A 27,569-nucleotide genomic window follows, 5' to 3' on the forward strand; every position below is an offset into this window, starting at 1 on the left:
ATTTTTTAAAATGGGCTATTATCCTTTGTATATGGTTTTATTTTGTTCCCCTAGTATCCTGAAAAATACCCACAAACTTTTTTTCTAAATCTAAGAATAATTTCTAACATGGTTTTTGTGGTTGGGGGGAAAAAACCCTTAATATTAACGGACATACATGGTAATAGCATTTCTAAATACATTTGGGCCTGTGTATTTGGGCCTATATGTTTTCTCTGAGAATAAGGACACACAGCCTAGTGAGTTTTGGACTCTAATCCTATTATATGTGAGTTTAGTTTCTGTCTTTTTTTTTTTTTTTTTTAGACAGAGTCTCGCTGTGTCACCCAGGTTGGAGTGCAGTAGCACAGTCTCGGCTCACTGCAACCTCCACCTCCTGGGTTCAAGTGATTCTCCTGCCTCAGCCTCCCAAGTAGCCGGGACTACAGGCGCATGCCACCATGTCCATGAATTTAATTTCTATACTAAATATACTATTCCAAAAGAAAGAAACGTTTATTGGAAAATGCAACCAATTCAGAAATATGCTTTGTAGACAGTAAAAGTTTCCATTATTTTGTGTAGACTGAATTGGATTATAGAGGTAGTGGTTCTTTGGCTGGACACTATGGCTCATGCCTATAATCTCAACACTTTGGGAGGCTGAGCTGGGTGGATCACTTGAGGTCAGGAGTTTGAGACCAGCCCGGCCAACATGGCGGAACCCTTCTCTATTAAAAATACAAAAATTAGCCTGGTGTGGTGGCGGGTGCCTGTAGTCCTGGCTACTTGGGAGGCTAAGGCAGGATAATTGCTTGAGTCCTAGAAGTGGAGGGTGCAGTGAGCCGAGATTCTGTCACTGCACCCCAGCCTGAGCAACAAAGCAAGACACCATCTCAAAAAAAAAAGAAAAGAAAAAAGAAGTAGTGGTTATTTTTATGTACAAAATAAATTTGCTCATTGAGTTACAGTATGGTTATTGATTGGGGGCTAAGCATTTAGTTACTGTATGGGGCAACCAATAATAAAATCACAGTCCTGTGTATTTACCTCCACAGTGCTGATAAGTGCAAAAGGTTTGTGCAAATTCTTTTGAAGTTGTGTTGTAACCATGGTATATGTATTGAAGACTTGGCCATTTTATCCCATTCCTATGAATGAAAACTATTTGGTGAATCAGAGGATAGTCTGAATTGGGATATGAGGGCCAGTATAAGTGTCAGCAAGGTCAGCTCTAGTTTAGTTTTTTTTTTTTTTTTTTCTTTTAAGGCATAGCATTACTAGGAGTATAGCTTTGGGAACCTTGTAGCATCATAAAGACTTTTTAAAGGCGTGACAGCTATTGGCAAATTGACTAATACAGAGAACTAAGCTTTGGTTCATGTATTCAGTGTCTGAATGAAAAATGGGAAGATCAATAAAAGAGCTAAGAGTGAAAGAAATGTGATTTCGTGTGCTTCTCCTTTTTAGCTCTTATAATAGATTGAACAGATTTGATATTTGTGGTAAATACACTCAGGCAGAGTGGCAGAGGCTTGGTTGTCATTTAGCCTTTAGGGTCTTAGTGGAGTTAATGAGAACTGCAAACGGTCATCAAGTCTTGGTGCTTCACAGAGAAGCAACACTTCTGCAGTGAGTGTGTTAGCTTAGTGGTTATGGTATTACTGCAGGGACATGGATCACTTAGGGAGAGAGCGTTTCAGGCCTGGGTCAGTCTTAAAGCAGATCTCACGTGGAGGGTTTCTGCTAACCTGCATCTCTTACAACACAATACTAATTAGTATGCTGTAGTATTAATCAGTAGGTCAAGTTCAGTGAAGTAAAGGATAATTGAATCCTTGAAGTTCACATTTAGGCAAAAAATTGGCATTTTAGGAGGTGAGTATAAGACATGATCTTTACAGAAAACACTGATGATAAAAACAGCGCTCTCTGTTAGGTGCCTTTGTGCTTGACTCCATCATCATCTTAAGAAACTAAGCTCAGAGATGGGTGCAATGGCTCACATCTGTAATCCCAGCACTTTGGGAGGCTGAGGCCATAGGATCAGTTGAGCTCAGGAGTTCAAGACCAGCCTGGGCAACATAGCTGGACCTCATCTCTACTAAAAAATTAAAACAAAACAAAACAAAAAACTAGCTTGGCATGGTGGTGCGTGCCTGTGGTCCCAGCTGCTCGAGAAGCTGAAGCAGGAGGATAGCTTGAGCCCAGAAGATCGAGGCTGCACTTAGCTATGATCGTGCCATGGCACTAGCCTGGGTAGCAGAATGAGACCCTGTCTCAAAAAAAAAAAAAAAAAACAAAAAAAACTTTACATTCAGATTCCTCTTTTTATAGCAGCTTTCAGCCTGCTATAGACAATACAGAAATGAGTGGATAAAGTTTTATTTAGATACTCTGATAGCTTAGCCAGTGACAATGACCTATCCAAATGTGGAATGCTAAAATGTTTTATTTTTGGAAGTGAAGCCCATGAAAAATTGGTTTTGAAGTAGTATTAGAAACCTGGCGATTAAATGACAACAAGGACGTGAGAAGAGATTTTCCCAAAATCCGTTTAGTGTGTTTGGACAGAAACAAAGGAAAGATAATTCTTTATTAAATTGGTTAATAGAGGATTTGAATGCTTTGTTTGCTGTAGACAAAACATCTTTATCTTAAAACTGTAATCTTTCCAACTTCTGTTGCATGCATTGCTGCATTTCCTTTTTCACATGTGCTCTCACTTATTTTCATGGCAAATGCATTTTTAAACAGAGTCTCTGGGATAATTATTGACATTAATTAGTTTTGGTATTTCTTTTTTAATGATATTTTCATTTATTCCCTTTTGCTAGCTGGATTGCCTTTTGCAATTCTTACTTCAAGGCATACCCCCTTCCAACGAGGAGTATTCTGTAATGATGAGTCCATCAAGTACCCTTACAAAGAAGACACCATACCTTATGCGTTATTAGGTGGAATAATCATTCCATTCAGTATTATCGTTGTAAGTTAAATCCACTTTTCCAAGTTTGTAACTATTGGGCCTTGGCTTAATTTTCTGTTATTCTTTTAATGCTTAAATGTATAACCCTCCAAAAACAATGTGTGCTTTTTTAACCTTTAATTGATGGTTTATTTGATCAAGATAATCTCAGCTATTTTAAGTGGAGTCAAAAAATAACAGTGTGTAATTATAAGAGCCAGGCACGGTGACATGCCTGTAGTCCCAGCTACTCAAGAGGCTGAGGCTGGAGGATTGCTTGAGTCTCCCAGTTGAAGACTATAGTATGTGGTGATCACATCTGTGAATAGCCATTATATTCCAGCCCAGACAACACTTCAACATCCCATCTTAAAAAAAAACAGAAAAAAAAAAATGAAAAGAACCTTGCTGGATATGTATAGATTTTATGCTAATCTTTTCCATGTCACTGTGATTGTTAGAACTCTTAATTTGTTATTGTTTTAATAATCTTGTGATCAATAGTTGAATGTTATAGCAATATGATTTTAGCATACTTTATACATAGGATATCATTTTATAATTTATTGTATCTGTGTGTATATACCTACTGTTTTTGACTCTCCCTCTGTACTGAGTTCTAGAAAAGAAAAATTGCTAAGTGATGTTAAAACTTTATGTAATGCATGCTTACTTTAAATAATTTTTAGATAATATACACAGGAGAGAAAAGCTGTAGTTCTATATATGATTAGTAGTGAATATGAAAGAATTTTTACTGGTACTGAATGCAAGACTGAGTCTTAAACTAAAATAGTAACTGTTGTTTTCCAGTATTTCAGGTAGAAATGCTTAAAGAATGTGTGTAGGGATAAGACTATTGACTGGACTACATAATTTTTATAATCTCGACTAAAATTCTGTAACTTAATAGTTTTGTGCTCCATAACTTGTAATTTTATGTGTCCAGCATGCTTCCACTGCATAGCTCTGCTGACCATAGCTTGTGACTTTAGAAACAAGATTTATGTTGGTTAAAAGCAGAAGGCTGGGTGCAGTGACTCACGCCTGTAATGCTAGCACTTTGGGAGGCGAGGCGGGCGGATCACCTGAGGTCAGGAGTGCAAGACCAGCCTGGTCAACCTGGCGAAACCCCACCTCTACTGAAAATACAAAAATTAGCTGGGTGTGGTGACACACACCTGTAATCCCAGCTACTCAGGAGGCTGAGGCAGGAGAATCACTTGAACCTAGGAGGCGGAGGTTGCAGTGAGCCGAGATTGCACCATTGTACTGCAGCCTGGGTGACACGATGAGACTCTATCTGGAAAAAAAAAAACAACAAAAAACCAGAAAATATGCTGGATGTGGTGGCTTATGCCTTTAATCCCAGCATTTGGGAGGCCAAGTCGGGAGGATCACTTGAGCCCCAAAGTATGAGACCAACCTGGGTAGCATAGCAAGACCGCTGCCTATATCCACCCCCCGACTCACCCCCGCTTCAAAAAAAAGAGGCCAGGCACGGTGGGCAGGAGCCTGTAGTCCCAGCTACTCAAAAAGCTGAAGCAGGAGGATCCCTTGAGCTCAGGAAGTTGAGGCTGCAGTGAACCATGATTGCACCACGGCATTCCAGCTTGGGCAACAGAGTGAGACCCTCTCTCACTCACACACACACACACACACACACAGATTTTTTTTTTTTTTAATTAAAAAATATATATAGTTGTATCCAGGAGATAGGCGAAAGATGACAGCATGTATATCATGTCTGTTTTTGGAGTTTATTTTAAAAAAAGAAAAACTTCTTAATTTAGAAATGTCTTAAGAATGATCATAATACTTTATTAGCACTGAAAGTTAACTTGTAATTTGTGGTGCATAATTAATAAAAGAAAACCTTTGCTATACAGATATTTGTTTTATAAGACTGTGAGCTCCTTGAAAGCAGAGATGATATCTTGTTCATCTTTGTGTCCTCACTGCCTGGCATGGAGCCCAGCATGTCCTAGGTGCCTGAATGAAACTGTATGAAGGAACTATAGAGTAATTACACAGTAATGTTGGTGACTCTCCCGAAGTACGGGGAAGTTTTAAGAAATCAGGTATTCTTTTAATCTAGACAATTTTTTACACTGAATTTTTACTGCTAAAAGAAAGCCAAGTCTATAATTCTTCCATTAAGGAGGGAGTAGGGTCTTTTTAAAAAAAGTATATATGTTTCTGAGTGATTGCTAAGCAATTAAATATGACATTTTTAGTAGGACTTTAGTTGCATATAGCCAATTTCAGACAGGATTCAAATATTCAAATAAACAGTGCTAGAAATAGACTTGTCTTTCAATTCTGCCCTTTTTTTTGGTCTCAGTAAAAAGGATGCCATGCAAACAGAACTACAGGAATTTGCTCTAGCCTGGAGAGCTGCAGTAGAGCAGGCCACTGATTGCTGGGCGCTGTGTTGATGTGCACGGCCTATACAGGGCTTGACAAAATGCTTAGTTAGCAAAAACTCATGAATTATATTTCATTAACTTGGAATTCTTTGCTATTTCTTTTCTTTTCTTTCTTTTTTTTTGAGACAGAGTCTCGCTGTGTTGCCTGGGCTGGAGTGCAGTGGCGCAATCTTGGCTCACTGCAAACTCTGACTCCTGGGTTCAAGCGATTCTCTTGCTTCAGCCTCCCAAGTGGCTGGGATTACAGGCGCCCGCCACCACATCCAGCTGATTTTTGTATTTTTAGTAAAGATGGAGTTTCACTATGTTGGCCAGGATGGTCTTGAGCTCCTGACCTCATGATCCACCCGCCTCAGCCTCCCAAAGTGCTGGGATTACAGGTGTGAGCCACTGCGCCCAGCCTATTCTTTACTCTCTCAACATAACCTGTGAGAAAGTTATCTTTACATTTAATAAAATGGCAAGTAAATTAATAGATGAGTACAGACTGCTTTAAAAAGAACAGATTGTTTAAACATACTGTTATTCATCTCTACAGTATCACTGAAAACAAACACTGCTTAGGGCAGTGGTTTTATTTATGTATGTTTTGATTAATTGATTGACAGAGTCTGTCTCTGTCATCCAGGCTTGGAGTGCAGTGGTGTGATCAGAGCTCACTGCAGCCTCGACCTCCTGGGCTTAAGTGATCCTCCTGCTTCAGCCACCTGAGGAGCTGGGACCACAGGTGTGCACCACCACAACCGGCTAATTACATTTTTTTTTTTTTTTTTAAGAGATACGATCTCTCTGTGTTGCACAGGCTTGTGTCTTAAACTCCTGGGTTCAAGCAACCCTCCTGCCTCAACATCCCGAAGTGCTGGGATTATAGGTGTAAGCCATCATGCCCAGCCTTATGTGCTAAATTAACATAATTCTATTTTATTCATTAACTCAGCCTCTTTCAGGCAATGCTCAGTTAGACTTGCATACATTTAACTTTGTTTACTAGAAAGTAAATCATTTATTTAAAAAAATCGCTATGATTAAGACTGCACACCAGGGCCTTGACATGAGTTGCAAATGATTCATTAATAAATGAGTGATTGAGGGAACCTGGCCGGTAGAGAACCAGGATTATTATAGTTTCTCAGAAGACATGGTATAATTTCAATAAGGAGGAAGTGGTCAGTGAAGTCAAATATACCGAGAAGTTAAAGTAAGTGAGAGTTGATAAAAATCTGTTTGATCTGGCTGGGTGCGGTGGCTCACTCCTGTAATCCCAGCACTTTGGGAGGCCGAGGTGGGTGGATCACAAAGTCAGGAGTTCAAGACCAGCCTGGTCAAGATGATGACACCTCTTCTCTACTAAAAAGACAAAAATTAGCTGGGCGCAGTGGTGGACATCTGTAATCCCAGCTACACAGGAGGCTGAAGCAGGAGAATCGCTTGAACCTGGGAGGCAGAGGTTGCAGTGAGCCGAGATTGTGCCACTGCACTCTAGCCTGGGCAACAGAGCAAGACTCTGTCTCAAAAAAAAAAAAAAAAAAAAAAAAAAAAAAAAAAAAAAAAAAAATCTGTTTGATCGGATGAGACAGTTTTGACTTTTGTGAAAAAATCAGTAGAATAAAGGAAATGGAAGTGGTTAGAGATATTTAGGAGGGAGAAAAAGATGTGGAGATGTGCCATTGATTTTAGACTGTTCTTTTGGGAAGATGGGCCCTGAATGAAAGACAGAAAATCATAGGGACAGTGTAGAAACATAACACTATCTTGGTTGATGGAGATTTAAAGGGGATGGTAAGAGAATACTATGGGAGACAGGTTTAAAAAGGTTGAATCACTCTGATTTAGATAATTATTAGCTTTGAACTTCATAAGTATTGTTTTACTCCTCCAAACATTATTTTTATTTCTTTGATAATTTATCATATCCTAGAATCTGAGTAAATAATACATTATAAATAATCTCAGTTTTAGGATTAGGCCACACTTGGCTTAGCTGTTGACTTCATGAAAGGTTAAGAATTGGCATAAATGGCTCAAAGGTCAGGATAAGGAATTGAAATGAAACAAAACAATATGGCTATCTTGTGTGGATCAAATGGGCAGACACATCTCTGCATTTAATTCAGAAGAATTAATTTAGAACTCCTCTATTGTCTGCTTCTCTCAGTGATGTAAGTTAACCTAGCATTTGCTGGCTTTAGAGACTTCCCTGCATTCCCAGTATTAATGGTTAAGTTTCAGCTTACACTGCTTCTGAAGATCAGCTTTTAATCTGTGCCCAGTATTCTGAATATTCCTAGCAAACTCATTTTCTGTCATCACTGGCAAGAGCCAGGATTTGGGTGGCCATAAACTATGATGATTATGACTAGGAAGACTCACAAAACATACCACCTGCTTTTGGAAAATAGTCGAGTGCCAGCTGATAGCTGAGATGTGGAAGAACAGCTGATACCTGAGATGTGGAAGTTTCAACTGCTAAAACTGTGGTTGATTAATATACTTGATATGTTTTCAAGAATCAAAGATTAATTCCAAAATGAAATGTTAGATAAGTTCTTTCTGGCTACTAATCTGTGAGGAAATACTGGGACCCCTTCCTGGCGTAAGGCGGCAATGTATACTGAAATGGAAAGGGCTCTTCTGTTGGCAGTCAGGGATAACCCTAAGCAAAATTGTAAAGGAATGGCATTCCTGGAAGTACGTATAGTTTTCCTCTCCTGTGACCTGTTCTCAGAAAAGAATCTGATTAATTCATTCACATTAAGGACTATAATTAGAACTGTATTTTTATGGGGCTTAACGTGTAAACTAAGGGCATTTGCTGTTTACCCAAGGCAGCACCTTCCACTAAAATTTATTGACCACCTACTTTGTTTAGGTCACTCTGGTGATAGGAGGTTTCTGTTCAGCAATTAAGAAATCCTCCTTACCTTGTAGAGTTCAGAGTCTCATTGTCAAAGTTATAACATTCTAATTATGGAACTCTAGGACTCATTGAGCCAGAATAAGGAAAGGATTTTAGGTATCAGATTCTTGAAATCCCTTTCAGGAAGCAACCATTTATTTTACTTATGGTAAGACTTACCCTGAAGACAGTTGATCCTCATTAAATGGAAATGTTTGAATGCTTTATAAAATTGTTTATATAAATTTAAGGTGAAGTAGAGAAACTAGTAATGTATTTCAAGTCAAGCTTTGCTACTTATATTCTCTCCACACAGATTAGCAAACCTACCGTTCAGACTGTGTTTAAGTGGTTTTTGTTTTTGTTGTTGTTGTTTTTAATTATTATTTTTTTGAGATGGAGTCTTGCTGTGTCGTGCCGAGGCTGGAGTGCAGTGGCGCCATCTTGGCTCACTGCAGCCTCCACCTCCCAGGTTCAAGTGATTCTCCCGCCTCAGTCTCCCAAGTAGCTGGGGATTATAGGCGCCTGCCACCACTCCTGGCTAATTTTTGTTATTTTTAGTAGATACGGGGTTTCACCATATTGGCCAGGCTGGTCTCGAATTCCTGACCTCAAATGATTCACCCGCCTCTGCCTCCCAAAGTGCTGGGATTACAGGAGTTGAGCCATAGTGCCTGGCCTTAGCTGTTTATTTTGGTCTCAAGTATCTAGAGTCTTACTGTCTTTTTTAATAGCAAATGTTACTATTTATAATGTTGCCATTCAGTATTCTTTGAATTCTCAGGATACTGGTTTGTTAACTTGTAAAGCATCAGAAACCTTTTTATACTTTTAAATTAGTGACTAAGAGTCCCATCCCACCCCTTGGGCCTCCAGCAAAGGTCACCTGGAAGGCAGGACTGGTATATCCTGTTAGCTAAATCCCTGCCCTCTGTATCCTCTAGCAATCCTCCCTGAAATAATTTTACCCTTTTTAATATGATGGATGTCTTTGATTCAAAGGAATATTTGAGAAAAATGAAGACTTTGTCAGGTAAAAGTACTTATACACAGGAGTTTCTTATTGGGGAAGTATGTATGTATTTATCGAGATGGAGTCTTGTTCTTGTTGCCCAGGCTGGAGTGCAATGGCACAATCTCGGCTCGCTGCAACCTCCGCCTCCCAGGTTCAAGCGATTCTCTTGCCTTAGCCTCCCAAGTAGCTGGGATTACAGGCACCTTCTTCGATGCCTGGTTGTTTTTTTGTAATTTTTGTAGAGACAGGGTTTACCATGTTGGCCAGGCTGGTCTCGAACTCCTGACTTCAGGTGATCCACCCACCTTGGGCTCCTAAAGTGCTGGGATTACAGGCATGAACCACCACGCCCAGCTGGAAGTTTGTTTTTTGGACAAGCCATAGTTTTTGTCCTCCAGGATATATCTCTTTCTGCTTTTTAAAACTCTGTTTATTTGAATACAAGAAAAAAATACGATCTTGTTATTTTAGGTAAGCAATGATATGTTTTTGGCCCAGCCATGGCTTTGTAAGTAATGTTCACCATTGATAAGACACCTTTTTTTGTGGTTTAGAATTGGATATCTGAAGTTGACTCTCCATTGTAAAGAAAAAAGGGGCTGGGACAGTTTTTAAAACAAAGATCTTTTTGTGATTTACCATTTCCTTCTTCCCCACTATGTTTCGTTTTGTTTAAAGTGCCTGCTTGCTACTTTAACATATTATTTTTCTGTTTCTTTTTCAGATGATTCTTGGAGAAACCCTGTCTGTTTACTGTAACCTTTTGCACTCAAATTCCTTTATCAGGAATAACTACATAGCCACTATTTACAAAGCCATTGGAACCTTTTTATTTGGTGCAGCTGCTAGTCAGTCCCTGACTGACATTGCCAAGTATTCAATAGGCAGACTGCGGCCTCACTTCTTGGATGTTTGTGATCCAGATTGGTCAAAAATCAACTGCAGCGATGGTTACATTGAAAACTACATATGTCGAGGGAATGCAGAAAAAGTTAAGGAAGGCAGGTGAGTGTTAAATCACTAATGCTTGTTTAATCTTGTATATTCTTAGAATAGAAGGTTTCAGTGACTGGAAGATAAGCCATGCACTGGCTTAAAAAGAGAAGTTAGTGTTATCACTGGGAGGTGAATTTTGATCTTGTTTGAATTGTTCTCTCTCCTCATGCCTTATTCCTTTTTTATTGCTGTCTTCCATTTAAGAGTGTTTTACTGCAGTTCTTTTTTTCATTGCCAGCATAGAAGAATGTTAAATGAACCTTATAGATCGTTTAGAGTCAGCAAACTTTTTCTTAAGATGCCAGATAGCAAATATATATATATATATATAATTTTTTTTTTTTTACATTTTTATATTATTATTTTGTAGAGACTAGGTCTCACTATGTTGCCCAGGCTAGTGTCAAACTCCTGGGCTCAAGTAGTCCTTCCACCTTGGCCTCCCAAAGTGCTGGGGTTGGAGGCATGAGCCACCACACCCAGCCAATAGTAAATATTTTAGGCTCTGTGGGCCATGTAGTCTCTTTCACAACTATGGAACTCTGCTGTTAATAGCAAGAAAGCAGCCATAGATAATACTTAAATGAATAATGTGGCTATATTCCAATAAACTTTACAAAAACAGTGACTGCCCCAGGGTTCATAGTTTGCTGAACCCTGATCTAGTCCCACCATTATTTATGAAGCTCTGCTAGATCTTAGTATTCTTAGATTATTATTATTTTTTAGATTTTTTTTTTTTTAATAAGGTAACTTGGTTCAGATTGTGACAGCTCTGGCTCATCAGGTTGCCATCTTATAACACCCTTATTGGGCTCCTTTTTGCATGCTAGGGCACCATTAGACATGAATGAAATAGAATGTTTAGAACTCAGAAGATCCAACTTTTTAAATTTATAGATGAGGTAAAAATAGAGGACTAAGAACACTAAGTAAAGCCACTAATTAGTAGCAGAGCCAATTCCTCATCTCAAGTTTCAAAATTGTCAGCCTTTTTATATATTAAGTTTAATTTCCTTTAATTGTTCAAAGTACAAATACTTTCTTGGGTAAAACATCCTTTGTTTGTTTGATTTTTTTAGATACGATTTCCAGATAGTTCATTGTCTTTGTTGTTTTTCTTGTAAGCAACGTGGGCCTGCTAGTAGCTTCAATTTTTTTTTTTTTTGAGACGGAGTCTTGCTCTGTCACCCAAGCTGGAGTGTAGTGGCACCATCTCGGCTCACTGCAGCCTCCGCCTCCCGGGTTCAAGTGATTGTCCTGCCTCAGCCTCCTGAGTAGCTGGGACTACAGGCACGCGCCACCATGCCCTGCTAATTTTTGTATTTTTAGTAGAGATGGGGTTTTACCATGTTTTCCAGGCTGGTCTCAAACTCCTGACCTTAGGTGATCTGCCTGCCTTGGGCTTCCAAAGTGCAGAAATTATAGGCATGAGCCATGGTGCCCAGTAGCTTCAATTTTTTGTATTTAATGGGGATGAAAAAAAATCTTATTTAACTAGAGTATATACTATGCTATTTGCTTGGGGGTTAGCAGTGAACCAGACATCTCTGGTCCCCATCTTCATGGACCTTAGTCTGACAGGGAAGATTTACATTAAACAAATGATGAGAATGGAGGAGAACTTGCTTGATGATAATGAGGTCAAAGAAGAGAAAGATCAAGCTGTTAAATGGCAAGCTTTGAGGTGTTGAGGAGGACTGATATGGGTGTAAAGTCTTAATGAAGGAGGGAAAAGTGACTAAAGAGATAGACAGTTGAGAAATAGTTGGTAGAAGGTGATATTGTTGATTTGAGCTCAGGTGAACAAGCATTTTTGTAAGAGGGGTAGAGGAAGCATGGTCCAGAAATGACTTTGATGAATGAAGGAAACACCAACATCAATACTGGACTCATAAGGTGTATGGGCTATGGAGATCTCATTCCCTGCAGGGGCGAGCAGTATCCTAGGGAAAGCTTCTTTGATTGAATGACTAGAAGGTACAGAGAGCCTTCAGGGAACAGTTTGGAGACACAGAGAAAGATAGAGGAATTTAATAGTAGAGCCAGAATTCTAGAGTGTTCAGTGGAGGAGTAGGAACAGAGGGGATGAACAAATGCCTTGGGTGGAGGAGAGGAAGCCTATTGAAAATGAGACTGAAATTTAGAACAAATTATAAAGAAGAACAAATGGCTGGGTAAAAACATACCATGTAAAACAAAATCTGATACAAGCTTATCCGACCTGTGGCCCACATGTGACCCAGGATGGCCTTGAGACAGAGACGCAAATTCGTAAACTTTCTTAAAACATTATGATTTTTGTTTGTTTATCATCAGCTATTGTTAGTGCATTTTATGCTTGGCCGAAGACGGTTCTTCTTCCAGTATGCTGCAGGGAAGCCAAAAGATTGGACACCCTGATTTAATAGAATAAAATTATCATGATTTCTTCTTCCATCTATAGCTTAACCATATAGCCTTTAAAAAATGCCATACCTATTTATGAATGCAGTGATAAAACCGGCTATAGGATTACGGCTGGCATGGTGGCTCATGCCTGCAATCCCAGCACTTTGGGAGGCAGAGGTGGGCAGATCACTTGACATCAAGAGTTCAAGACCAGTCTGGCCAACATGGTGAAACCCCGTCTCTACTAAAAATACAAAAAGTAGACAGGCATGGTGGCTGCATGCCTGTAATCCCAGCTAGTCGGGAGGCTGAGGCAGAAGAATTGCTTGAACCCGGGAGAGGAAGTTGCAGTGAGCCAAGATAGTGCCACTGCACTCCATCCTGGGCAACAGAGCAAGACTCCGTCTCAAGAAAAAAAAAAAAAATCTGTGCCTTCACAGATCTAGCTTTAGGGCTGAGGCAGGAGAATCGCCTGAAGCCGGGAGGCAGAGGTTGCAGTGAGCAGAGATTGCGCCGCTGCACTCCAGCCTGTGTGACAGGATGAGACTCCATCTCAAAAAACAACAACAACAACAATAAAAAACCACCCCCCACACACAAAAAAACACTTATAGGATTTAAATCACAAAGGAAAAAATAGAATAGATACTAGTTGAACTACTCTTTTAAATAGCTTTTTTGAGGTATAATTCACATAACATAAAATTTGGCCATTTTTAAGTGTACAATTGAATAATCCAAATAAATTGTATTTGTAAAGTTATTTACCGGTACAGTCAAGTTTTCAGATATTTGAAAAGCTTGTCCCTGAGTGTTTACAGTCAATTCACACTCCCATCTGCAAACCCAGGGTCAAGTTTCTGCCCCTATAGTTTTGTGTTTTCTAGAATATTATATAAAAGGAATCATACAGTGAGTACTTTGTTGTGTCTGCCTTCTTTCACTTAACATGTTAGTTTTGCAATTCATCCATGTTGTTCCTTTTTCTCCCCCTGAGGTATATTCGATTGTATGGATATAACACAGTTTACTTATCCATTCATACAAATATTGATGGACATTTGGGTTGCCTCCAAGTTTTGGCTTTTAAAAATAAAGCTGTTTTGGCCAGGTGCGGTGGCTCATGCTTGTAATGCCAGCACTTTGGGAGGCCAAGGCTGGGTGGATCACTCGAGGTCAGGATTTCAAGACCAGCCTGGCCAACATGGTGAAACCCTGTCTCTACTAAAAATACAGAAATTAGCCAGGTGTGGTGGTACACACCTGTAATCCCAGCTACTCGGGAGGCTGAGAGGCTGAGGCACAAGAATCACTTGAACCTGTGAGGTGGACGTTGCAGTTAGCCCAGATCATGCCAGCCTGGGCGACAGAACAAGAAGACTCTTTCTCAAAAAAAGAAAAAAAGCAAAAAACAAAAAAGATGTTCTGAACATTGTGTACCAGTACAGTAATATATACTTTTATTTTTCTTGAACAAATATCTAGGAGTAGAAGTGCTGGACTATATAGCATGTGTGTAGTTACCATTCTAAGAAACTGCCAATCTTTTACACAGTGGTTGTACCATTTTGCATTCTCTCCAGCAATGCATGAGAATCCCAGTTAACTTCACATCCTTGCCATTATTTGTTAATGGCCAGTCTTTGTTAATTTAGCCATTCTAGAGGTTTTTGTTATGGTATCTCAGTGTGGTTTTAATTTGTATTTCCTTAATGACCAGTGTTGCTGAACATCTTTTCCTGTGTTTGTCCATTCAGCTATTGTCATTTTTGAAATGTTAACTCTTTTACCCATTAAAAAAAAAAAAATGAGTTGCTTGCCTGAGTTGTAAGAGTTCTTTATATATTCTGAATAGAAGTCCTTTGTTAGATATATGTTTTGAAAATATTTTCTCTCAATCTGTGGCTTGCTATTTATTTTCTTATTTATTTATTTATTTGTTTGTTTGTTTGTTCGTTTGTTTGAGGGACAGGGTCTTGCTTTGTTTGTTGTCCAGGCTGTTTTTGAACTCCTGTGCTCAAGCGACCCTCTTGCCTCGGCCTTCCAAAGCCAAAGTGCTGGGATTATAAGCATGAGCCACCATGCCTAATCAACTTTTTCTTTTCTTTCTTTCTTTTTTTTTTTTTTTTTTTGAGACAGAGTCTCACTCTGTTATCTAGGCTGGAGTGCAATGGCACAATCTTGACTCACTGCAACCTCATGCCTCAGCCTCTTGAGTAGCTGAGATTACAGGTGTGTGCCACCACACCCAGCTACTTTTTGTATTTTTAGTAGAGATGAGTTTCACCATGTTGGCCAGGCTGGTCTTGAACTCCTGACCTCAAGTGATCTCACCTCACCCTCCCAAAGTGCTAGGATTACACACGTCAGCCACTGCTCCTGGCCCAACTTTTTCTTTTTCTTTTTTATCTTACTTTAAGTTCTAGGATACAGGCGCAGAACGTGCAAGTTTGTTACATAGGTATATATGTGCCATGGTGGTTTGCTGCACCTATCAACCCGTTCATCTAGTTTTTAAGCCACACATGCATTAGGTGTTTGTCCTAATGCTCTCCCCCGACCTAACCCCGCACCCCGACAGGCCCCGGCATGTAATGTTCCCCTCCCTCTGTCCATGTGTTCTTATTGTACAACTCCCGCTTATGAATGAGAACGTGTGGCGTTTGGTTTTCTATTCCCGTGTTAGTTTTCTGAGAATGATGGTTTCCAGCTTCATGCTTGTCCCTGCAAAAGACATGAACTCATTCTTTTTTATGGCTTTCTTTTCTTTTCTTTTGTTTTTGTTTTGTTTTGTTTGTTTGTTTTTTGAGATGGAGTCTTGCTGTGTCCCCCAGGCTGGAGTGTAGTGGCTTGATCTCGGCTCACTGCAAGCTCCGCCTCCCAGGTTTACGCCATTCTCCTGCCTCAGCCTCCCGAGTAGCTGGGACTGCAGGTGCCCGTCGCCACGCCTGGCTAATTTTTTTGTATTTTTTTTTTTTTAATAGAGATGGAGTTTCACCGTGTTAGCCAGGATGGTCTCGATCTCCTGACCTCGTGATCCGCCCGCCTGGCCTCCAAAAGTGCTGGGATTACAGGCATGAGCCACCGCACCCGGCCAGCTGCTTTATTTTCTTAATGGTGGTTTTTGAAGCTTAGAAGTTTTAAATTTGATGGAATCTAATTTATCATTTTTTTCTTTTATGGTTTGTGCTTTCTGTGTCCTAAGAAATCTTTACTTGCCTCCATGTTCCAGTAAGTTCTTTGTTTATTATTGTGATCCATTTGAATTGTTTTTTTGTGTATAATGTGACAAAAAGGGTCAATATCTACTTTTTCTCCATTGAATATCTGGTTGTTCCAACATTATTGACCAAAAAAACCCATTTTCACATTGAATTACGTTGGCACTTTTGTTGAAAATGAATCGACCATATACATGTGCGTCTATTTCTGGACACTTAATCTACTTCATTGCTCTGTATGCCTCTCATGTGAATACCATACTGCAACTTTGTAATAGGTTTTAAAATGAGGTGTATTGGGAAGGTTTTAACTTTGTCCTTCTTTTTAAAGCTTGCTTTGTCTATTGTAAGTTCTCTATGTTTTCTTTGAAAGGGCAGAATTTTTATTGAGATTGCTTCAAATATATAGATCAATTTTTGAAGAATTGCCGTCTTAATATTGGGGCTTCCAATCCATGAATATGTATCTCTCCATTAACTTAGGTTTTCTTTAGTTTCTCATGCCAGTATTTTTTAGTTTTCAGGGTCTGGGACTTGCATACGTTTTGTTAAGTATTATTACTAACTTAATGCCATTGTGAGTTTTTTTAAAAAAATCAATTTCCAATTGTTTTGAGCATGTAGAAGTACAGTTGGTTTTTATATTAATCATGTATCCTGCGATCTTGCTAATTTAATTTATTACTTGGAGTAATTTTATAGATTCCTGAAGGTTTTTTGCTTTCCCATTCATGTTGTGTGTGAATAAAGAGAGCTGTACTTCTTTTCTCTTCTATATTGCCTTTGATTTCTTTTCCTTCCCTTATTACACTGGCTAAGACCTCCAATACAAGGTTGAAAGAAGGGGTGAGAGCAGATTGCTTGTCTTCTTCCTGACCTTAGGAAAGAAGCACTCGGCCTTTCACAAATATGTTACTTGTATGTTTTATTTTTTTTTTTTTTGTAGATGCTTTTTGTTAGATTTTTATCATGAATGGGTATTGGATTTTGTGACATGCTTTTTCTGTTTGTTAAGATGGCTATATTGTTTTTCCTCTTTATTCTCTAATATAATATATTATGTTAGTTTTTTGAATATCAAAGCAACTTTTTATCCCTGGGGTATATACTTGGTCATGGAGTATTATACTTTTTATATTAATTGGTTTTGGTTTGCTAATATTTTGTTAAGGATTTTTATGTCTATGTTCATGAGTTATTGGTCTGTAGTTTTCTTGTAAAGTTTTTGTCTAGCTTTGGTGTCAAAAGTTTGGTATTAAATGTTAGTCAAATTCATCAGTGAAGCCATTTGGGCCTAGAAGTTTATTTGTGGGAAGGTTTTAAGTTTAATTTTATTTTTTTAAACTGAGACAGGGTCTCACTTTGTCACCTAGGGTGGAGTGCAGTGGTGTGATCTTGGCTCACTGAAACCTTGACCTCCTGGCTCAAGTGATCTTCCCATCTTAGCTTCCCGAGTAGCTGAGACTACAGGTGTGCACCACCACGCCTAGCTAATTTTTGTTGTTGTTGTAGTATTTTTTGTAGAGACAGGGTTTCACCATGTTGCCCAGGCTGGTCTCGAACTCCTGGTCTCAACTGATCTACCCACCTTGGCCTCCCAAAGTGCTGAGACTACAGGCATGAACCACCACGCTCGGCCTATTTTTAAAATTTTTTAAAAAAATTTATATTCATTCATTTATTTAATTAATTAGAGATGGAGTCTTGTTCTGTTGTCCAGGCTGGAGTGCAGTGGCCCAGTCATAGCTTATGGTAGCCTTGAACTCCTGAGCTCAAGTGATCCTCCAGCCTGAGGCTCCTACTTAGCTGGGACTAAGGTACATGCCTTCAGGCTCGAATAATCTTTGTGGGAAGGTTTTAAATATGATTTCAAGTTTTTAAATAGATATAGAACTATTCAGGTTATCTGTGTTTTCTCTGTGAGCTTTGGTTGTTTGTCTTTTAAGGGAATTGTCCATTTCATGTAAGTTGTCAAATTTATTGGCATCAAGTTGTTTGTCGTGTCATTATACTATCTTTGTATTGTTTGTAGGAACTGCAGAGATAGCCCTTACTTACTATTCTTACTATTGATAATTTGTGTCTTATGTCTTTTTTTCTTGACTGATCTGGCTAGAAACTTATCAATTTTATTAACCTTTTGATTAGTTTCAAGGGTTTCTTTTGATGTCATTGATTTTTATCTATTTTTTTGTGTTCAGTTTCATTTATTTTTGCTTTGATTTTTATTTACTTTCTCCTTCCTGGTTTTAGTTTTGTTTTCTTTTCTTTTTTCTAGTTTCATAAAGTAGATGCTTAGGTTATTAGCTGTGTCACAAATTTTTATATATTGGATCTTTATTTAACTGAAAATATAGTTGATCCTTAAACAATGCAGGGACTGGGGTGCTGACCCCCTGTGCAGTCAAAAATTCACATATAACTTTTGACTCCCCCATGACTTAACTACAAATAGCCTACTATCGACTGGAAACCTTAATAATGTAAACAGTCCATTAATGCATATTTTGTATGTCATATTCATTATATACTGTCTTCTTACAATGAAGTGTGGTAGAGAAAAGAAAATGAGAAAACCATAATGAAGACAAAATATGTATCTGCCAGTATGTGGAAATGGATCATCCTAAAGGTCTTTATCCTCATTTTCTTCACTGAGTAGGCTGAGGAGGAGAAGGAAGAGGAGAGGTTGGTCTTGTTGTCTCAGGTGTGACAGAGGTAGAAGGGAGGCAGGAAAGGCAGCCATGCTCAATGTAGCTGTTACTGAAGAAAATCTGTATGTAAGTGGACCTGCACAGTTCAAACCTGTGTTGTGCAAGGACTCACAATACTTTCTAATTTCCCTTGCATCTTCCTCTTTGATCTATGGGTTATATAGGGGATTTTTCATTTATCTTTCTGTCATCGATTTCTAATTTAATTTCATTGTGTTTAGAGAACATACTTTATATGATTAGAATTCTTTCAAATTAGTTGATTCCCATCCCTCTGGGCCCCCACATTTTTCACATACAGTCTGTTCTGGAGAATGTTCCATGTGCATTTGAAGATCTTGTGTATTCTGCTGTTTTCTGGGTTAAGTGTTCTATAGAAATCAATTTGGTCAAGTTGATTGATAGTTTACTCAAATCTTATATATCTTTACTGATTTTTTTTTAACCAACATGTTTTATGAGTTATTTTTTGGGGAGCTTGAAATCTCTAACTATAATTGTTGAATTGTCTTTTTGTCCTTTCATTTGTGTAAACTTTGTTTTTTTATCTTGTGGCTGTGCTGTTCAATATGTAACACTTACAAGTGTTGGGTTTTTTTTTTTTTTTCCTGCTGTATTGCTCCTTTTTCTGTATCAGTGTATTTCTTTGTGTTTAGAAACATTCTTTGTTTTAAAGTCTATTTTGCCTGATATTAATATATAGTCACTCTAGTTCTCTTATGCTTATTGTTTGGGTTATAAATTTTTCTGTAAGTAAAACTTTCAGCTTATTTGAATCTTTGAATTTAAAGTGTAACTTTTAGTAGTCATATCTTGTTTATTCTTTTGAATCCAGACTGAAAAATCTTTGCCCTTTGATCAAAAGTTTAATGTAATTACCAATATGGCTAGATTTTTCTGCCATTTTGCTATGTGGGTTTTTTTTTTTTTTTTTTTTTTTTTTTTTTTTTTGAGACAGGGTCTCCTGTGTTGCCCAGACTGGAGTGCAGTGGAATGATCTTGGCTCACTGCAGCCTCTGCCTCCTGGGTTCAAGCAACTCTCCCACCTCAGCCTCCCGAGTAGCTGGGATTACAGGCATGCACCACCACGCCCAATTAATTTTTGCATTTTTAGTAGAGACAGGGTTTCACCATGTTGGCCAGTCTGGTCCCGGACTCCTGACCTCAGGTGATCTACCCGCCTTGGCCTCCCTAAGTGCTGGGACTACAGGCATGAGCCACCACGCCCAGCCTTGCTATGTATTTTCTCTGTTTCGTCTCTTTGTTACTGTTCTTCCTATACTGCTTTCCTTTGTATTAAACAATTTTTTTTTAGTGTAGCAATTTAAGTATCCTACTGACACATTATCTGTTTTTTGGTGGTTTCTCTAGGGGTTACAATATACATCTTCATTTATTGTTTTTTTTTTTAAAGGTTAATTCATGACCAAGCTACAGGAAAAAAAGCGTATATGTATTAATTTATTATTTACTTATAACCAAATGAAGAAAGGTGTTTATTTTCAGTGATCATAGATTAACCTGGGAGTTAATGATCTCCTTATTTTCTGGCATAAATATCCAAGCTTTTGCATGCTGACCATTTGTTACTCATTTTCATCCTTTTAGCACTCTTGTAACATAGGCATGGACAATAATATTGTCCCACTTTTATGAGTAAAGATCTTGAAGCACAGTAAGGATTAGCATTTTGTTTTTGATTCTAGAAACTTAATAAAATGGAGGTGGGACTTTGGTCTCAGGGTGTTGGTTCTCTGTTTTGTACTATTCCACCAAATGCCATGCCTACGTCTCTAATATCTCTTGGATCAACCAACATGTTAATAAATTAGGCAGGAAAACTCTAATCTTTTCTCTCGACCAACGAATTTAAGAAAGTCATTGTGGTGGTAAGAGTGTACCTAAAGTCTAGACAGTGTAATGTAAATGAATTTTTTTTTTTTTTCTGAGATGGAGTCTCGCTCTGTCACCCAGGTTGGAGTGCAGTGGTACAATCTCGGCTCATTGCAACCTCCACCTCCTGGGTTCAAGCGATTCTCCTGCCTTAGCATCCCAAGTAGCTGGGACTATAGGCACTTACCACTATGTCCAGCTAATTTTTGCATTTTTAGTAGAGATGGGGTTTTACCATACTGACCAGGCTGGTCTCGAACTCCTGACCTTGTGATCCACCTGCCTTGGCCTCCCAGAGTGCTGGGATTACAGGCATGAGCCCCCTTGCAAATTATTCACACATATATCATTTCTCTGGTTCAGGTACGTAAATCTTATTTTGTTTTAGCTCAGAGTTTTCTTGTGATATTTCTTATTGATGATATTTTTGTTTCCTGTACAAGCCATTTTGGTAAAATATGAAATACATTATTGATTTAAAATGGTATAAAAATATTTTGTGATATATACATGTCATACTCGTTCACTCTCTCTTCCTGATGTATATAAATTGGCTGCCATGTACTGTTACTTTGCACTTTTGACCTAAGTATACTTAGGCTTTTTACCTAAAAATTTCTACAACCATCCACATTGCAAATGTCCACTTACAGTCCTGTGTAAGGGTTGGGAAAGCACCCTCTTTAAAAGCAGAATTAATATTTGGATAACTGAAATTGCAGAGCTGTATATATTAAAAGTAATTATTTAGCTTTTTTGTTGTTGTTGTTGTTGTCGGAGATGGAGTCTCGCTCTGTCGCCCAGCCTGGAGTGCAGTGGCGTGATCTCTGCTCACCGCAAGCTCTGCTTCCTGAGTTCGAGCAGTACTCCTGCCTCAGCCTACAGAGTAGCTAGGATTACAGGCCTGCACCACCACGGCCAGCTAATTTTTGTATTTGTAGTAGACTGGGTTTCACCATGTTGGCCAGGCTGGTCTTGAACTCCTGACCTCATGATCTGCCCGCCTTAGCCTCCCAAAGTGCTGGGGTTACAGGCATGAGCCACTGCACCAGGCCTGTTTATAGCTTTTAATGATAAGCTCCCTTAGTAAGCTTTGGGGTTCTGAAGCAAGGAGCAAGGAAAATCAAATGTAGAAATGAAGTTTTAGAAAGACTTTGTATCTTCCTAGAAAAATGTAATTTCCATCAGTCTTTCCAGAATGAGTCAGTTGTTGCCAGTTTCAGAGCTGTATAATATTGGCACATAACTGTGGGTATGCATTGCTGTTTTATTGTGGAGTATAGTTTGGCTGGATACATACTTTCCTATTATTTTTCTCTTGAATTTTAAAAGTCAGAAAGCTAAAAATGCAAAAATATCCAGTCTAAATATTGTCTCTAGTTTTTTAGGATTATAGTGTAATCTGCTCTTTTAACTTATTTATCTCTACAGCCTGCCACCATATAAGCTTTTAATTATAAAATTATAATGCTTGACGTTGGGGAGAAAGGAACATAAGCACCCAAAATGAGTCATTTTTGTTGACTGTATAAATGAGTCAGAGTTACATGTAAGGATGAGAATATCCTCCTACAATTTTGGTTTTTGGTCTTGATTTTTTCCCATTGACTCTCTTTTCTCCCCGTCATCTTCTCTTCACTTTTGCGCTCTGTCTGCTATTACTGATATTATAAAACTTTTATTGGACTTCAGTTGTAGTGACCCTTAGGTCCTAAACATAGAACTAAGAGCATAAGTGGACTTTAATAGAATACTTATTAATTTTATTATCTAGAGTTCATAATTTAAAATTAATATACAAGAATTTACTATAAATTAAAAGATGCTGTATACTTGCAATATTAGAACATCCAGTTATTTAGGACTGCCATTACTAATGCCAGTGAGAATACTATTCCTTTAAGATTTTTTTTGGGGAAAAAAAAAAGCTAATGAGCCCAGGTAGTTCCCATCTGTAGCTCCCTTCCCAGGCCAAGATTCTCTTTAGGTCCATGGCTCTTAATTTTAATGGTTCATTAGAGTTATCTGGAGGGTTTATTAAAACAGATTGCTGGGCCACAACCTCAAGTGCCTGATTGAGAAGATTCAGCATGGGGCCTGAGAATCTGTGTTTCTTCTAACAAGTTTCAGATGCTGCCGTTGATCTTGGCACCACAGCTTGAGAACTACTACTTTAGATTACCTGGATTATGAAAACATGACCTTGGATGACATCTACTTCAGGATACAAGGGTTTATATTTACCCTGTTAGGATAAATTTGAGGTCATACACAGCTAGCTAGTCTATTTGTTATTTTTAAAAAATTAAGACAGCAAGAGCTCTGTAGCCTGGAGAGCAGTGGTACGATCACAGCGCACTACAGCCTTGACCTCCTGGGCGCAATCAATCTCCCATTTCAGCCTCCCGAGCAGCTGGAACTATAGGTGCTTGTTGGCATCTATAGGTGCTGTTGGTATAGCCACTATGCCTGGTTAATTTCTGTATTTTTTTTTTTTTTGTAGAGACAGGGTTTCACCATGTTTCCCAGGCTAGTCTCAAACACCTGGGCTCAAGCGATCTGCCTGCCTCGGTGTCCTAAAGTGCCGGGATTACAGGTGTGAGCCACCGTGCCCTGCCTAGCTGGTCTATTTGTGATAGTACAGTATAGAAACTATTGGCTGCTTGAAGAGATTTGCTTTTTTTTTTTCTTTTTTTCTGGCTTTTATTTAAATTGTGTGTGTTTTAGCACAGGCCCAGTGTTTCTGATCCGTTCTGAGTAACTGATCTCTGGCTGTATGAATCAGATTTAAATACAAAATTATTTTTGTTTGGATTATGGAAGCCTTATATTGTTCAGATGCTTACTTGCAGTATGTATGATTGAATGTGAGAAATAAATTTCCTTTTTTAAATGCAACCCACATGCAGATAAATAAAGCTGAAGTTTGAGGAAATGCCTTCTGTCATAGGAAAACTCATTATAACTAGACTGCCTGGCTGGCTCTGGTACTTATGTACCTAGTACAACCGGCTTTACATTTTGAGAGAATGGCTGAAGAATAATATGGTCTAATTGTAGACATTACTGGGTAAGCTTTTGTGACTCCAAAAGATTCATTTGTTAAGGCTTATATTTCTCATGCATATGAATGTCAGTAACTAGACAGCCTTTTAAATCAGATACCTGTATAGTAATAGCAACATAATGGAATTAAGAAGGGGATCATTTAAAAAGATCCTTCACTTTGTGAGAGGATATTAATTATTATTGTGTTTAACCAGAATGTGACTTAAAGGTCAGTACCTCTTTCCAGCTCCCCTGTTCTGAATGTCAGTACCTGACAATTTAGGCTTGTAGGCAAAAAGCGTGCTACTTCGTCTCCAGGGAATATGTGAGTAAGAAAACCAATAATAGCCCCTGAAGAGTACAGAAATTTGCTGTACCAGAATGGCACCAACTTTGCCTGGACCAGCTAATTTACTGACCAGTAACCTACTGACCTGTCTGGATCTTGATTTCCTGTGATATCATTTTCTATTGAACAGACAGACAGAAAAAGCTTTTGTTGATACAGAATTTCTAATGCCACTCTTTTGGGAGAATGAGGTTTGCAGAGACATTAGATAATATTATCTAATAACAGTACTGTTCATTTATATAATAAACTTGGAAGATACTACAGGAGGGAGATATAGGATTGGCTAACTTTTATGTTTGTATTATGTTAATTATTTTTTCTTACATAATATATTGTAACTCAGAAGCAATATTTTGCTTCTGGGCTAACGTTTATAAACTTTTGCGTGCGAAGATGGGCAATTTTTAAAACTTTTGGTTTATGGAAGAACAGAAATATTTCTGTAAAAATTGAGAAAATCTTCACATAGGCATTGGGAAATAGAATTCAGACAGCCCCTAAACCCTTTCCTCTTATGGTTTGTGGTTTGTTATTGTGCTACTTACGTTTATTTTGAGCATATTTTTAAAAAAAGACTTGATTTTTTTTTTTTTTTTTTTTTGAGACAGAGTCTTGCTTTGTTGGCCAGGGTAGAGTGCAGTGGCATGATGTCAGCTCACTGCAACTTCCACCTCCTGGGTTCAAGCGATTCTCCTGCCTCAGCCTCCCGAGAAGCTGGGATTACAGGTGCATGCCACTGCACCAGGCTAATTTTTGCATTTTTAGTAGAAGTGGGGTTTCACCATGTTGGACAGGTTGGTCTCGAACTCCTGAACTCAAGTGATCCTCCAGCCTCAGCCTCCCAAACTGCTAGGATTTCAGGTGGGAGCCATGGTGTCTGGCCTAAGACTTGAATTTGAAAAAATTTATAACAGGATACATCTGTACTTAATCATTATGAATATTATTTACTCAGTTAATCAATCTGACTGCCTGTGATCATAATGGAAAAAAGAATTTGAGGCATTTTGCACACACTATTCAAATACTTGCCAGATGTGTTGGGGGAAGATGCATTAAGTTCTGCTTGTTTAAGCTAATGTACTTTGACACGACCCAAGATTTCTGACAAAAGAATGACGAGAGGGAAGTTAAACTGGACTTCCTAATGCTCCTCGGTTTTGATGAGGAAGTCCAAATTTCTAACCACTGAAAGGGGAAAATACATCAGGCAGTTAGGTGTCTCAATTAGATAACTTATGTGGCTTGATGTAATTTATTAGTATATAGCATTTAATTACATGATAAAGTATATTCCTTAGTTTTATTAATGTATTTTTATAACTGTCAAAACATAAGTTGTTAAAGTATACTTTGACTCAAGCCTGTAATCCCAGCACTTTGGGAGGCCGAGACGGGTGGATCACGAGGTCAGGAGATCGAGACCATACTGGCTAACACGGTGAAACCCCGTCTCTACTAAAAAAATACAAAAAACTAGCTGGGCGCAGTGGCGGGCGCCTGTAGTCCCAGCTACTCGGGAGGCTGAGGCAGGAGAATGGCCTGAACCCGGGAGGCGGAGCTTGCAGTGAGCTGAGATCCGGCCACTGCACTCTAGCCTGGGCGACAGAGCAAGACTGTCTCAAAAAAAAAAAAAAAAAAAGTATACTTCTTGTGAAGCCATTTAAACTGATACTCTTGATGTATGTGGGTGGGGGAGAAGGTGAATTTGTTTATGACATTTAAATTTGAAAAGTATAAGGATTTTCTTGGATAATTAAATAAAACTTTATTATTCAGTAGTTTAGATTCTACTTTAGCCAGAAAGGGAAAAAACCACGTTGAATACCTACTGTATGTTCGATAATGCTGCAGGGTGTTAAGAGTACAACATGAATTAAGATGTGATCTCAATCAGGGAGGATGGGAGTTTACCAGTAATTTTTCTTTTGTTTTGGTGTACCTTCTGATTTTTAAAAATAATTAACATATCTTATGCAACTAAAAATATACTGTCAAACCTATTTAAAACATCATATTCTACCCAGCCTGTCCAGCTTTTGATGTAATTGGGGAAGAAGGTTCAGTAACAGATGATTTTAACATAACAGGTTGGGCTATGATTGATATCTTCATTGAGTGCTCTTCAGAGAAAGGTAATCCATAAATCCAATCTAGATTTTTAGGAAAGGTTTCTTGGAGGAAACAGGGGCTGAATTGACTCTTAAGTAATAATTACCAAAGAGAGGTGTGGAGCTCATTTCAGGCAGAGGTGTTGAATAAACAGCGTGAAACAGATACGTTGGGAACTGTAAGTAGTGTGTTAGGCTGTTTTGCATTGCTCTAAAGGAATATCTGAGACTGGGTAATTAATAAATGAGGTTTATTTTGGCTTATGGTTCTGTAGGCTGTGTAGGCATGGCACCAGCATCTGCTTGGCTTCTGGTGAGGGCCTCGGGAAGCTTACAGTCATGGTGGGAGGTGAAAGAGGAAGCAGGCGTATCACATGGCATGTGAGCAACAGGGAAAGAGAAGGTCCTAGACTCTTTGAAACAACCAGATCTCATGTGAACTGAGTGAGAACTAGAACTACTCATCACCAAGGGGATGGTGCTAAACCATTCATAAGGGATCCATTCCAGTGATCCAGTACCTCCCGGCTAGGCCCTACCTCCAACATTGGGGATCACATTTCAACATGAGATTTACAGGGGATGCCCATCCAAACTGTATCAAGTATTTTGTTAACTAATGATGGTTCTGGAGCTGTTGGGGCTTAGGAAGAGTGTGTTTACTCTTTGCTTAACAGTTTGTTCTATTGAAGGACTTGAAGCAGGAGAGTAACAAGCTCATGTTTTTTCCCTATACTTGTAAAAATTATTCAGCTTTTCACTCTTTAAATATACTAAAATGGGCACCTAAATGTTGTATGATATGAATTGGTTTCTTTTCTCTAACAGCAGAAGGACTTGGGATACTGAAGGAAATGTGACTTTTCTGCCTTTGTCTATTGGGTAGTGGCTCATGCCTGTAATCCCAGCACTTTGGGACGCCAAGGCGGGCAGATCACGAGGTCAGGAGTTTGAGACCAGCCTGACCAACATGGTGAAACCCCGTCTCTACTAAAAATACAGAAAATTAGCCAGGCATGGTGGTGTGCGCCTGTAATCCCAGCTACTCAGGAGGCTGAGGCAGGAGAATCACCTGAACCCAGAAGGCAGAGGCTGCAGTGAGCCGAGATCATGCTACTGCACTCCAGCCTGGGTGACAGGGCAAGACTTTGTCTCAAAAAAAAAAAAAAAAAAAGGTTTTCTCTAAGTGAATTATTGTGGCTCTGTGTTAGTCCTCCTGGTAACATGAGCTGTAGTGACACTGTCTGGTTTAAATCTGAAAGGAATAGGAGGTGACCTGTCTGGCAGCCTCCTATTGGGCTCTAATAATTTTACATCTGTGTGGGCTTTTGCCTTCTCTTGCCATTGGTGGTGTCTGCTTCAACTCAAATCTAAATTTCTGTATTGGCATAATACCAAAAACCCTTTTATTGATGTCTTGAGCCTTATCTTTCTGTTTTACTATCATGCCTGGCTAATTAAAACACTTTTTTTTTGTAGGGACAGGGTCTCACTGTGTTGCCCAGGCTGATCTCGAACCCCTGGGCTCAAGTGGTCCTCCTCCCTTGGCCTCCCTA

The 27,569-nt window shown here is 38.8% G+C and overlaps 1 protein-coding gene across 2 annotated transcripts in view; it reads left to right on the forward strand.

Annotated features, from left to right (window-relative positions):
* The window catches only part of PLPP1 (phospholipid phosphatase 1), a 108,775-nt gene that overhangs the window by 54,848 nt on the left and 26,358 nt on the right, over nucleotides 1–27,569 (forward strand). Inside the window, exons 2-3 of one of the 2 annotated variants that reach the window (XM_007972598.3) lie at nucleotides 2,817–2,968; nucleotides 10,012–10,292. In XM_007972598.3, coding sequence (XP_007970789.1) covers nucleotides 2,817–2,968; nucleotides 10,012–10,292 — 433 coding nt within the window. The remainder of the gene's footprint in view (nucleotides 1–2,816; nucleotides 2,969–10,011; nucleotides 10,293–27,569) is intronic. The other variant, XM_007972589.3, reaches the window with a different exon arrangement.

The sequence above is a fragment of the Chlorocebus sabaeus genome, chromosome 4 (genome assembly GCF_047675955.1).
Source record: "Chlorocebus sabaeus isolate Y175 chromosome 4, mChlSab1.0.hap1, whole genome shotgun sequence".
Taxonomy (NCBI): domain Eukaryota; kingdom Metazoa; phylum Chordata; class Mammalia; order Primates; family Cercopithecidae; genus Chlorocebus; species Chlorocebus sabaeus.